The sequence below is a fragment of the Haematobia irritans genome, chromosome 5 (genome assembly GCF_050003625.1).
Source record: "Haematobia irritans isolate KBUSLIRL chromosome 5, ASM5000362v1, whole genome shotgun sequence".
In the NCBI taxonomy this organism is placed as follows: domain Eukaryota; kingdom Metazoa; phylum Arthropoda; class Insecta; order Diptera; family Muscidae; genus Haematobia; species Haematobia irritans.
The window spans coordinates 75,487,022-75,500,162 of record NC_134401.1 but is presented as its reverse complement, the minus strand read 5'-3'; the positions used below and the strand labels follow the sequence as shown (position 1 = coordinate 75,500,162).

General features: G+C 33.0%; 1 protein-coding gene and 1 pseudogene across 1 annotated transcript; one reads left to right on the top strand and one right to left on the bottom strand.

Moving 5' to 3' along the window:
* Positions 1-8,037: 8,037 nt before the first annotated feature.
* Positions 8,038-9,177, bottom strand: LOC142239865 (zinc finger BED domain-containing protein 4-like). The gene has a single exon (XM_075311617.1). The coding sequence runs from the start codon at positions 9,175-9,177 to the stop codon at positions 8,038-8,040; it is 1,140 nt and encodes a 379-aa protein (XP_075167732.1).
* Positions 9,178-9,524: 347 nt separating this feature from the next.
* LOC142238155 (cytochrome b5-like) lies at positions 9,525-11,873 on the top strand (annotated as a pseudogene).
* Positions 11,874-13,141: the final 1,268 nt, after the last annotated feature.

Below are 13,141 nucleotides of genomic sequence, written 5' to 3'. Positions count from 1 at the left end.
TTGTGAGACAGCAAAACGTGCCTGGGACACACTAAGCGGACTTTATAAAGCAAATACCGCGTGCCGTAAAGTTAATTTATTTAAAAATCTTGTCCGATTCAAGATTAAATCGGGAGAAAAGATTACAAGTCAGATTGGCGATTTTCGTTCTCTCATCGACGATTTAAAAAACCATTGGAATTGAACTAAATGAAGATTTTATAACTGTACTTTTATTATGTTCCTTGCCAGAAGAAATGGAAAGTTTTGTGGTTGCGGTTGAGAGTCGCGATAGTCTTCCAAAAATCGAACAGTTAATATCCAAGATCTTGGAAGAAGAAAGAAGACAAGAAAATAAAGTGAATATTTCTGAAGAGAAGGTCTTCTCAAGTAATACAAAATACAACAACTACGACTCAAAAGCAAATAAAAAGAATAACCGTTATATTGGAACGAGTCGACGAAACAAGAACATCAAATGTTTAATTGTGGCCAAAGAGGGCATATTTGTTCACAATGTCAAATAAAGGAGAAAGAGTCAGTAGCTGCAGTGTTCAGCGCAATGAGTAGTACCAGCAACAAAAACAACAACTGGATTCTTGACAGTGGAGCCACCTCTCATATGTCTCCCAATGAAGATTTGTTCATCACATTAGAGAAACAGAGACAGCAAATTATGTTGGCTTCTGGTGATATTGTCTTTGCTGAAGGAAAAGGAACTGTCAAAATAAAGTCAAACATGACAGTTATCACTCTCTTAAATGTTTTGTTCGTTCCATGTTTACATTCGAATTTTTTATCAGTCGCTAAATTTATTGAAGCCGAGCATACTGTGATTTTTAACAAAGAGAAATCAAAGATAATGAATAAACACGGCGAACTAGTTTTAACAGCAAATAAAGAAAACGGTGTTTTTACAGCAAAAATAAATAGAATTAATTCGACTGAGTTGTTAAACGGATTGAAAAAAATAGATGAACATAAAGTGTGGCACTCTCGCTATGGACATATAAATACAAAAGATTTTAATAAACTTTCCAAAATGAATATGGTGCGTGGTTTAAACGTGACAATCCCGGAAAATTTTAAATGTGTTACATGTGCTCTTAGCAAAATTACCACAAAACCATTTGCAAGTTATAGCGATGTTGCCCCGAAAGATATTTTGCAAATCGTGCATACCGATCTGTTCGGTCCCATTAATATAAAATCCCAAGGTGGATGTTTATATTTCATCACCTTCGTGGATGATTATTCGCGTTATATCACAACATATTTCTTGAAGAAGAAACCATCTGTAGCACATTTCCATATTTTTGGATGCGATGCGGTTGTTCTCCAGAAAAATAAACAAATTGGTAAATTTGCACCAAAAGGGATTAAGTTGAAGCTGGTTGGATACGAAAATTTAACTAAAGGTTACCGTTTGTACGACACCAAGGAAAGAGAAATAATAAAAGCAAGAGACGTGATTTTCTTTGAAGATTCATTCATACATTCAGCTGATGATAGTGATGTATCAAACGAAGAACATTGTTTTGATTTCGGAACATTACAAGAAAATAATAAATATCAAGATGAAACGAAATCAGAAGCACAAGATGAAATATACCAAACAGCAAGCAGTGAAGAGGAAGAGAGTAACGAAAGTGTGGAAAACAGCGAGGCAAGTGATAGTGAAAACATAAACAGTGCAAGCAAACAAGAGTCCAATCCAACTAAAGGTAGGCCTAGACTTCTACGGACAGGCAAGAGGGGAAGAACAAAAAAGGTATATGCTACGGTTCCAGAGATGTTAAATTCAGTGGTGGAAAATCCTCAAACGATTACAGAGGCAATGAATTCAGAAAATGCAGATCAATGGAAGAAAGCTATGGACATTGAATATAAATCCCTGATAAAGAACAGGACGTGGAAATTAGTGGACAGACCGAAAAATGCTAACGTAATTGGATGTCGTTGGGTTTTTGCCGTTAAACAAAACCCAGATGGTTCGTTGGACAAGTTTAAAGCAAGGTTGGTTGCCCAGGGCTGTTCGCAAAAATATCATGTCGACTATGAAGAAACATATGCGCCTGTTGTGCGACATTCAACAATTCGCATGTTGCTAGCTTTGGCGGTAAAATACGAATTGCTTGTTAACCACGTAGATATCGTTGCAGCTTATTTGAACGGCGACCTCACGGAAGACATATATATGGAGCAACCCCCCTATTTCGAAGACGTAAAAAATTCCGAAAAAGTGTGTAAGTTGTCCAAAGCGTTGTATGGTCTAAAACAAGCTGGCCGTAAGTGGAATCGGAAGATTACCGAAATCTTGATGGACATGAATTTCCAAAGAAGTCAAACGGATAGCTGTGTATATTACAAATATTCTAACAACAAATTGAGTTTCATAGCATTATACGTGGATGACATGATGTTGGCAACTTCAACCAAGGAAGAAATGGACGAAATAATTATGAATTTAAATAAATGCATTGAAGCAGTAGATAAAGGCCCTATATCGTTCTATTTGGGATTAGAAATAGAAAGGGAAGGTGCCAGAGGTGCAATTCACATTCATCAAGAAAATTATGTCAACAATTTGTTACATCGATGGAATATGACTGATGCGAAAGAAACATGTACACCCTGGGCCAATGGAACAATACTAGAAAAGTGTGAGAAGAACTGTGCTGGGTTAGAAACAAAACAGTACCAACGTTTAATTGGATGTTTAACTTATCTTGCTGTTATATCCAGACCTGACATATCACACATCGTTTCTAGATTATCTCAATTCAACTCACATCCACATCGAGAACATTTTCAATGCGCCAAATATCTGCTGAGATATTTGAAGAAGCACCCCAAGGGTATGATATCTTTTTATAAAGAAAAAGAAAATCTTTTGTCTTTTACAGATGCTGACTGGGGCTGTAATTCGTACGATCGCCGATCGTATACCGGCTATGTAATTTTTATGTCGGGTGGCCCTGTTGCATGGGAATCTAAAAAACAATCCCATGTTTCACTAAGCACAATGGAAGCCGAATATGTAGCCATCAGTCAAGGTGCCCGAGAAGTCGTTTTCGTGCGAAGCTTACTGCATGAGATGGGTTTATTGGAATACACCAAAGCACCTACTACTATCTTTTGTGACAACCAAGGCGCTCAGTTTTTAGTAAAAAATCCAATGGTACACAAGAGAAGCAAGCACATAGACATCAAGTTTCATTACATACGTGAGCAGCACTCTAACGGATCGATTGATGTTAAATACGTTTCATCAGAAGACAACGCAGCAGACGTTTTAACGAAGGCTCCACAAAAACAAAAACATGCATGGGCATGTTCTTTACTACAAATGAAATTTTAAACCAATATTGTTATATGAAAAAGAGAAAAAAATTAACGTAACATTAAAAAGTAATATATTCTTTATAAACAGCATTTGGTTTGAGGGGAAGAATGTTGGATATGGTAACTCCACAAACCAATTGCATTCCTTTTGGATTTGCATTTTTGACATTTCGTTTACATATGATATTGCTGATCCTATGTTTCATATTTAGTTAGTTCAATAAATGAATTCAAACTGCGCGAACGTGTTTTATTCTATTCGTGGAAAATAGGACTTACAGTCTTCAATCACGAAAATGATAGTATCAATCACCCATTGTGATTGAAAACCAACACGATTTTCAATTAAAAATTTAATTGACTTTTGTAACGGAATCAATTAATTGTGTGATTGAATCAATTAAAAACGTGATTGATTTTTAACATAAAATTCAATCACAGTTTTAATTGAATCAATTAAAATTTTAATTAATTTCGCGACAAAAATCAATCAACTATTTGATTCATTCAATTAAATAATTAATTGAAATTGGCTATAAATTTCAATCAAAAAATTTATATATTGCGCCCCCAAAATCGTATTTAGTTTTATTTGAAATAAAAGAAAATATGTGTTCCTTATAAAACATATTTAATATTTTATTATTTTTTGAATTATGCAATAGACAAATAAATTTGGTTCTTGTCATTTGTGTTTTGTTCTAACATAACTTACACATACAATTACTATCAATAACAACTATAGGGTGAAAAAAATAGACTATATAAATCATTATCTTCCTTATCATAATAACCATGTCAGCATGTTCCTTCTAATGTGTAAATGCGCCTAGATTTCCAATAAATCAGCAGCCTGTAAGCTAAATTAGTTTATCTGAAAGTAAACAGTATAATTCGTATTTAATTTTGTTCAATTAAAAGTTAATTTTGCTAAAACTTACCTGCATAGAATATCAAGTTAAATTCTTAGTTCCAGGTTGCAGATTTATAATCTTCTTTTGCAGTTGTAGTCTTCCAGCATAAAAAGGTGTATTAAGGAGCTCGGTAATAATTAAATAATTTTAGTACAATTCCTTTCCAAAATTTCCACACATTGAAATCGTCTATTAAAACTTGAACCAATCAAAGACAAAAATAATGGCAAAACAATGAAATATTTGGTATTATGTTTATGATACTTTGCAAATTCTGGAAATAGAAAAAAATATAAATGGAAAATACATATTTTTTGTAATTGAAAATTATTTCCGAATTGATTAACAAATTGATTGAATCAATTAATCTTTTAATTGGAAACGTAACAAATATCAATCATTTTTTTAATTGGTTTTTATTCGGATTTGATTAAATAATTAATTGAATCAATTAACATATTAAGGCCGGTACTCAGTTCGGTTTTCGCGTTGAAACTCCATACAAAATTAAAAAATGCGAAAAACTAGCGAAATTTTTCCATTTGTGGTACTTTGTTTTTTCGAGTTGAAAAACTGACGTTTATAGCATGGCGCCATTTGCAATGTGAATTAAGAAATAATTTATTTATTAAAACGGATTATATTTTTGTTCCGAAACTATACAAAGGATCAAAGGAGCAGCAGATCAATTGCCCAAGGAAAATAAAATGTTAATTTTGTAATAACAAACAGCAACCACCAATTTAATTCAATATCGCTCCCTGTAAAATAGCGCTCCAAGTTACCTAAATAAACACCGCTTTCTATGTGCGAAATAATGGTTTCTATAAAAATTGTTCGCAAGAATGAACATAGTACCGGCCTTTAATTGAATCCGTTTCCAAATTCAGTTAAATGTTTAATTGAAAAAAAATTGGTGATAATTTTTTGTGTGTACTATATACTCCCAGGTTTGTTCAACCGTTATTTAGAATACTCAATGTTAAGAATTTGGAGTTCGTTAAATTAGATTTTCGCTAAATGGGATATTCGTTAAACAGAGCTTCGACTGTACTTGCTTTTATGAAAATATAAAATTAATTTCTTTTATTGAGCATTTTTATTTTGTCCAATTGGTCAATGAATTACCTTTATCATTATAATCAAAAATCATCTAGTATACAGAATATTCGTGCAATCAAAAGGTGGGTACCGTATTGATGTTTTAACATTTTTTCACGCCTAGTTTTCTAAAAACCAAGAGCGGTATGGAAGCGTTGGAATACTAAGTAGCATTTGCAAACGAAGTTCTATTTTTGCTTTACCTGTTTTTTTTCAGTTTGAACCCAAAATATGAAAAATATCCGAAAATCGCTATAAATGTGTATAATAAAAATATGCATTTTCCATTTAAATTTTTTATTTCCAGAATGTGCAATGTCTCAATATAATTCCAAATACTATATTGCTTTGCCATTATTTTTATCTCTGATTGGTTCAAATTTTAATCATTGTGTGGAAATTTAGAAAAGAAAGTGCTACTAAAATCAAACTTGCCGAACCCCTCAATACGCCTTTTTATGCTAAAAGACTACAACGGCAAAAGAAGCTTATAACTCTGGAACTAAAAATTCAACTTGATATTCTATGCAGGTAATGTTTAACAAAATTGACTTTTAATTGAAAAAATAAGTTCTAACTATTCTGTTTGCTTTCTGAGAAACTAATTTAGCTTACAGACTGCTGATTTATTGGAAATCGAGGCGCATCTATACATTTGAGAAGGAACATGCTGACATGGTTATTATGATAAGGAGGATAATGATCTATATAGTTTATTTTTTCACCCTTTAGTTGTCATTGATCGTAATTGCATATATTATGTTAGAACAAAACATACAAATAACAAGAACTAAATTCTTTCGTTTACATTTTCAAATTTTTTTATAAGAAACTCATATTTTCTTTTATTTCAAACAAAATTAAATAAAATGTTTGGTGCGCAATTTATTAAAGTTTGATCAAATTTATTGGCAATATCAATTAATTGTTTAACTGAATCAATCAAATAGTTGATTGATATTTGTCGCGAAGTTAATTACAATTTTAATTGATTCAATTAAAATATTGATTGAATTTTATGTCAAAAACCAATCATTTTTCTAATTGATTCAATCACACAATTGATTGATTCCGTGGCAAAAGTCAATTAATTTTTTAATTGAAAATCGTGTTGGTTTTCAATCAAAATGTGTGATTGATACTATCATTTTCGTGATTGAAGACATTTCAATTAAAAAAAGATTGAATCCGCGATTTTCGTGATTGAAATAAAAAAAAAATTTGTGTGTATGCTATGAGATCTTCATTTCCTCTTTTGGAAAACTTTAAAAGGCACCTTTCGTGCCTTCTACATATCTGAATAATCTTTTTATCGCAGACCAATGCTCTTTTCCTGCACACAAAAAATTATCACCAACATTTTTTCAATTAATCACTTAATTGAATTTGGAAACGGATTCAATTAATATGTTAATTGATTCAATTCCGAATAAAAACCAATTAAAAATATGATTTATATTTGTTACGTTTCCAATTAAAATATTAATTGATTCAGTCAATTTGTTAATCAATTCGGAAATAATTTTCAATTACAAACGTGATTGAAAATTTCTCCGTTTCCAATTACACGTGTGATGCATCCAATCACTTTTGTGGTTGAAATTGAATAATTTTGAGCAATGGAAAGAGCGAAAAGAGAACAAGAGAATGTGTATTTATTCAACAATGTATGATGGAGAGATCAGTCTGTGGAAGTAACTCGTAACGAACGGTTGGGGTTAGTCTTGGGCAATGTCGTTCACTTGAGTGATCGATCTTTTTCGTTCCGGACCGGCTGAGGAACTAGTTCCTTAATATCGTTCCATAGTACCATTTAGTTCCTCGGCCAAAAAATGTCAATTTTTGTTTACAATGTGTTGAGAAGACAAATCAGCTGTTAATTAATCGTCATATAGTGGCATTGAATATGAAAAACGGAGTAAATAATGGCGAATAAGGCTGCAAAAAACCATTTAAAGGTACGTAGATGTGGAAAATCTAATTATAAAAAATTTATTCACATTTCTTTTTCACAGAAATCGAAATACAAGGCAACAGCTAGCAAAAAGGATAATGGCAATTGTTTCAGCGTGACATGAGGAACGATTTTAACAAATTGTGAGAACTTAAATTGTAATTGAAATATATATGCCCATGTTCATTCGGTCTGTTTCTCACCCAACTATTTATATATTTCCAGTAAATGCTGGCTTCGAAGTCATTCATTAAAATGGAAATCTAGAGAGCATATTGATGACATTTAATTTTCCAATCGCATTTTAACATAATTTTACCAAATCTGGTAGTCAAAGATTCACATAGAACAGGACGAAGTTCTTTTATGAACATCAAATTCTCCATACATTTGTTTGTTGCTCCGGAATTATTTTATTGGATTTGGATAAGATATATAGACTCAAATATAAAAAAAATCTTCAAAAGTGCATTAAAAAGCCAATTTATTCCATTTTAAATTGTTTTTTTTTTTAAATGTAATCATATAAAAAGATTTTATGAATTCATTTTTTACTTTAGATATACTTTTATATTACAGTATAATAGTACTTGTAAATTATAATTTTATTAAAATTAAATAAAAAATTCATTTTTGTCCTTAAAATTTAATTAATAGTAAAGATAATCTCAGATTATATTGCTACCTTTTAAAAAGGTATTTAAGTCTTTAAATCTATGGACTAGATAATTTAAATACATTTAATCACATATTGTTATGGAGAAATACAACTTTTTCAACTTTGGATGGTTTTAGAAGCGTTCTTCTATCGCTTATTATCCTACCAGTTGCTGAAAAGATTCTTTCGCATGGCACAGACGTCGCCGTAATACATAGTCTTTTTAGGGCGTGTATATATAATCTTGGGAAGACATTTCTCATTTGACCCCACCACTTTAATGGGTCCATCTTCCGTCCGACGCAGTCTTCTTTTAAGTATTTATCCAATTCTTTTATGGCCGCTACTGTATTGTTTTCAGTTTTTGCACAATTTTTGTATTTTTCGTCAAAGAGCTTCCAGTACTCCGGCTCATTTGAATCGCTCTGCTGGGGCGACTCATCTGAATTGACGCTGTTGTTATTTATATCACATTCTGGTAATTTTATCCGGCATATTTTTTCTCTTAATTGTTTTACAGCCCAGTCGTAGTTGACGTCACTTTTAAATGCTCTCCGTTTAAAACGGGGATCAAGTAAGGCGCTTTCTGCATAGAGGTAGTTCCTCTCATAATCACCAAATCTTGTGTCTAAATCTTTTTGAATACTTGTTATCATTGTAGATATTTCGGGCGTTTTAGAAGAACTTTTGGCAATCGTCTGATTCAAAATATTACATAATACTAAAACCTTCGACAGGGTGACGCTCTTCTCTGCCGAAATGTCCATTGTCATTTGGTAGAAAGGTTTTAATATTGGTAAAATTTCTTCTATAACATCCCATTCCTCCAGTGGAAACAAAAGATCTGGTCTTATCAATGATAACGTAGTTATTACTGCATCTTTCAAGTTAAATATTCTTTGGAGCATTTCATATGTCGAATTCCATCTGGTTTTTACGTCTTGTTTCAATTTAAGAGGTACTTGAATAAATTGTCTTTGATTTTCGCACAATTTATTTAGTGCACTGGAATTTTTATGAAAGAATGTGACAATTTTTCTTACTTTTTTTAAGGTGTTTTCTATTGGAGCCAACGAATTCTGAACCACTAAATTAAGAGTGTGGGCGAAGCATCCGATCCATCGCCAATTTCCAACTCGAATTGCGGCTACCACGTTTGATGCATTGTCAGTTACGACTGCAGATACCTTATTGGCAATACCAAACTCAATGCAAACATTCTTCATAAATGCAGCGAGATTCTCAGCAGTGTGTTATTCGTTGTATTTTACGCAAGCTAACAAATGTGATTGCATCTCCGTATTTCCATCGATATAATGGGCAGTGACAGCTATGTAGCTACAATGACACCTGGATGTCCATCCATCGGTAGTGAGGCTTACGGCAGAAGCTGTTTGAATTTTGGTTTTTACTTCCTCCAAAACATCATTAGGGCTGTTTTCTTTTTGCACTGATAACCAGTGCTAAAATAAAACGCAAAAAAAATTTCAGTTCAAATTTCGATTTTGATTGGCAACACTTGGTCGTCAAATGTCAAAATCAAAGTTATTGTTTACAAATAAAAATAGGGGGTATACATTTAATAATCAATTTATAGAAATAAGTGTACCAAAAACGAAAGATTGATTATTAATTCTAAAGGATTTGCTGCTTGCCTTTCAAAAACAAATGGCTGCTGGCAACAGCTACGTGCGTGGAAACAGATTCAGTGCGTCATGTTTATCAACCAAACGCGTGGAAATATGGGAATTTGCTCAAGTGATGGATTTACAAGTGGCTAATACCACAAGCATGTGTGGTATAGAAATGGATATGCCAATTGCATCAAAATCACAAAAGCCTAGTTAACGTAGAATTACAGACATCGGCCAGCCATCACAAGAGGGAGAGAATATACAGGAAATATAATTCAACTTAATACCACAAATTATTTAATTAAACACCATGTCATCGCAAAATGTAAAATAATTTACCCACGCCGAAGTTGCCAAAAATATTACAAAAGAAAAGAATTGGTTCATAATCCACAACAACGTGTATGACGTGACCCCTTTTCTCAATGAGCATCCTGGTGGTGAAGAAGTCTTGATCGAACAAGCTGGTAAAGATGCTACAGAAAATTTCGAAGAAGTTGGTCACAGTTCATATGCCCGTGAAATGATGCAACAATACAAAATCGGTTAACTAGTTGCTGAAGAGCGTACAAATGTTCCAGAAAAATCCGAACCCACATGGAATACTGAGCAAAAGAACGAGGAATCGTAATGAAGTCATGGCTGATGCCTTTTGTCTTGGGTTTAATAGCCACCTTGGTTTATGAGTTTTTCTTTGGAACGAAATACCAATAATTGTAGGCAGAGAAAAACATCACCACCACCAGCCACAAACAAATATCGCAAGTTTATTTGTATATTTAGTTGAGAAAGGGATTTCTTGCTGTTTTAGACCATAAAGCAAGTCATACAAAAAACAAAAACAAAACATATACAGTGACTCACAAAAATATTCATTTTAATATCTTGAAATCGCAAACCGCTTAACATTTATATGAAAAAGTTTTATTAAAATGTTTCCATGGATATACATAACAGCAAAACGTAAACAAAAATCGTGAAATTAATTTTATTGTATTATTTTTAATCATTAAATCAAAAAACTACAAAAAAAAAGCTCACAAAAGTATTCGTCGTATCAGTAATCACATTGTATGAGACATTATTTTGGTCCACTTAGTATTTGGAATAGTACCCTTTGTTAGCGCAAATGGCTTCCAGTCGTCTTGGCATCGACACGTTTCTTGAGAGATTTTGCCCCATTCTTCTTGTAACACTTCTTTTAAGGGCTGTCCAAGATGAAATTTGGTTTTGTCCGATCCACGGTTCCAAATGAGATCCTAGTTTTCAATGGGGTTGCTACCTGGGCTTTGTGGTTGCGTTTTGAGATATTTAGTGTTGTGAAGGAGCCATATTTTCACATCCCAGGCCGTGTGTTTGAGGTGTTTGCTTGTTGGAACAAGGAGTCTTTATCACGAAATCCCATTTTAGAGGCGCTGGAGTGAAGATTTTCTTTCAAAATTTTTAAATATGTTAAAAAACATTTAGGCGTTCATGGTTCCATCAATAAAAACTAAGTTTCATTACACTTGTTTTTACATTTTTTATTTTCAAGGTTTCCCTAAGCTTTCGCCGTGAAAATAAAAAATGTCGAAAAGTGTAAGACAAAAGTTTTTATTATTTTAAAATTTATTAAGAAAATGTAACCATTAAAAAAATTAGGTTTATTTTAGTTATCGGAATTATTATTTCTTAAGCAAATTAACTTAACTTTATTCATTTTTGGATTATGTTTGTATAATTAACCCTCTAATGCCCCAATTTTTTGGCCATCTGAATAAATATTTAATGTTAACGACACAAAAGCAAGAAAACTAAACAAGAAAATTTTATAGGTAAAATTCAGTATAGGCTGCAAAGCCTCTTGAACAGTTCCAACTGTTTTCTTTTTATTTTACCCATTTTTATTGTGTTAAGGTGTGTTTTACTAAAAGCTTCCTTATTTATTGAAGCCCGCCTAAAGGCGGGATTGGGCATTAGAGGGTTAACTAAAGAATAGAAAAATTATACACAAATGAAGCGTAAATATCTAAAAAATTCATGAAAATTTTAAATTTTACCGCAAAATCCAAACCAAAATCATACTGTCTTGGTGAATATTTTCTAAATAATGATGAAGAAGGCAATTTTATTATTATATACTATTCCAAATGCTATTTTTATACCCTCCACCATAAGATGGTGGTTTTTTAAGTTTGTCATTCCGTTTGTAACAGATCGAAAAATTGCTCTAAGACCCCATAAAGAATAGGGTGGTTAAATTTTCAAGGGCCGATGTTGATTTTGAATAAAACACAAACTATTTAGGACATTATTGTAATTTTATTTTATTATGATATATTCGTATTACTCAATTATGTATGGAACAAACTATAGGCCAAATAGACGCCGCGACCTCGGTGGCACACCTCCATCCGATGGTCCAAATTTTCGATGACGCTGGGGCATAATTGAGGTTCTATGCCGTTAATGTGCCGAATTATCTCGTCCTTTAGCTATTGAATTGTTGCTGGCTTATCGACGTACACCTTTTCTTTCAAATAACCACAAAGAAAAAAGTCCAACGGTGTCAAATCACATGATCTTGGCGGTCAATTAACATTGCCATTACGTGAGATAACACGGACATTAAATTTGTTGCGCAAAAGAGCCATTGTTTCGTTAGCTGTGGGGCAAATTCGGGCCATACAAAGTTCGTTATCATCTTACGATAGCGAACACCATTCACAGTAACTGCCTGACCGGCCTCATTTTGGAAAAAATCCGACCCGATGATGGTCGGTCCGTCTGTTGAAATCACGCCAACTTCCGTTCGAAACAAGCTATCGACTTGAAACTTGGCACAAGAAGTTGTTATTGATATAGGTCGTATCTTATTGGAAAAGGGCCATATCGCATTACTTTACGTATAGCCCCCATATAAACCGATCCCCAGATTTGACCTTCGGAGACTCTTGGAGGGGCAAAATTCATCCGATCCGGTTGAAATTTGGTACGTGGTGTTAGTATGTGGTTTCTAACAACCATACAAAAATTGGTCCATATCGGTATTGGGCGGGGCCGACTATATCATACCCTAAACCACCCCATGCGAATTAGTAAACATAAGCAAGGGTATCATTGGTATAGGTTTGGGAGATGAACCGAATTTCCTTATTTATGAAAATTATGCAGTATACACTCAAAAAAAGGCATGTCCTGTTACAAAGATTTTGTCTTTACTTTAAAAATTTACTTTTTCCCTTTCCTTTTTTTCCTTTTTTTTTTTTAAATCCGAGCCAAAGAAGCGGAGAATACTAGTAAGGATATTTTTAAGACACATTTTTTTTTAAATTTCGGTTTTGTGTACTTCTTTCTAGGAAGCGAATTTTAAGTTTTCATTTTTTCAGCTTTTGTTCTCTATATGCTATTAAAATCCTTTAAAACGAGTTAACAACTTTATTTTCCAAATTCAGACTCGACTTCCAGTATACTCATAGAAAAGGTCTGCTAAAAACAGCAGTAGATGTCTGCTGTTATATTTTTGTACTTCACGGCCTAATGAACAATAATTTATAAAATTTTTATACCCTGCGCC

Bases quoted from the DNA above. Each gene is read 5' to 3' on its own strand.
- LOC142239865 (XM_075311617.1), bottom strand. From the start codon at position 9,177: ATGAAGAATGTTTGCATTGAGTTTGGTATTGCCAATAAGGTATCTGCA.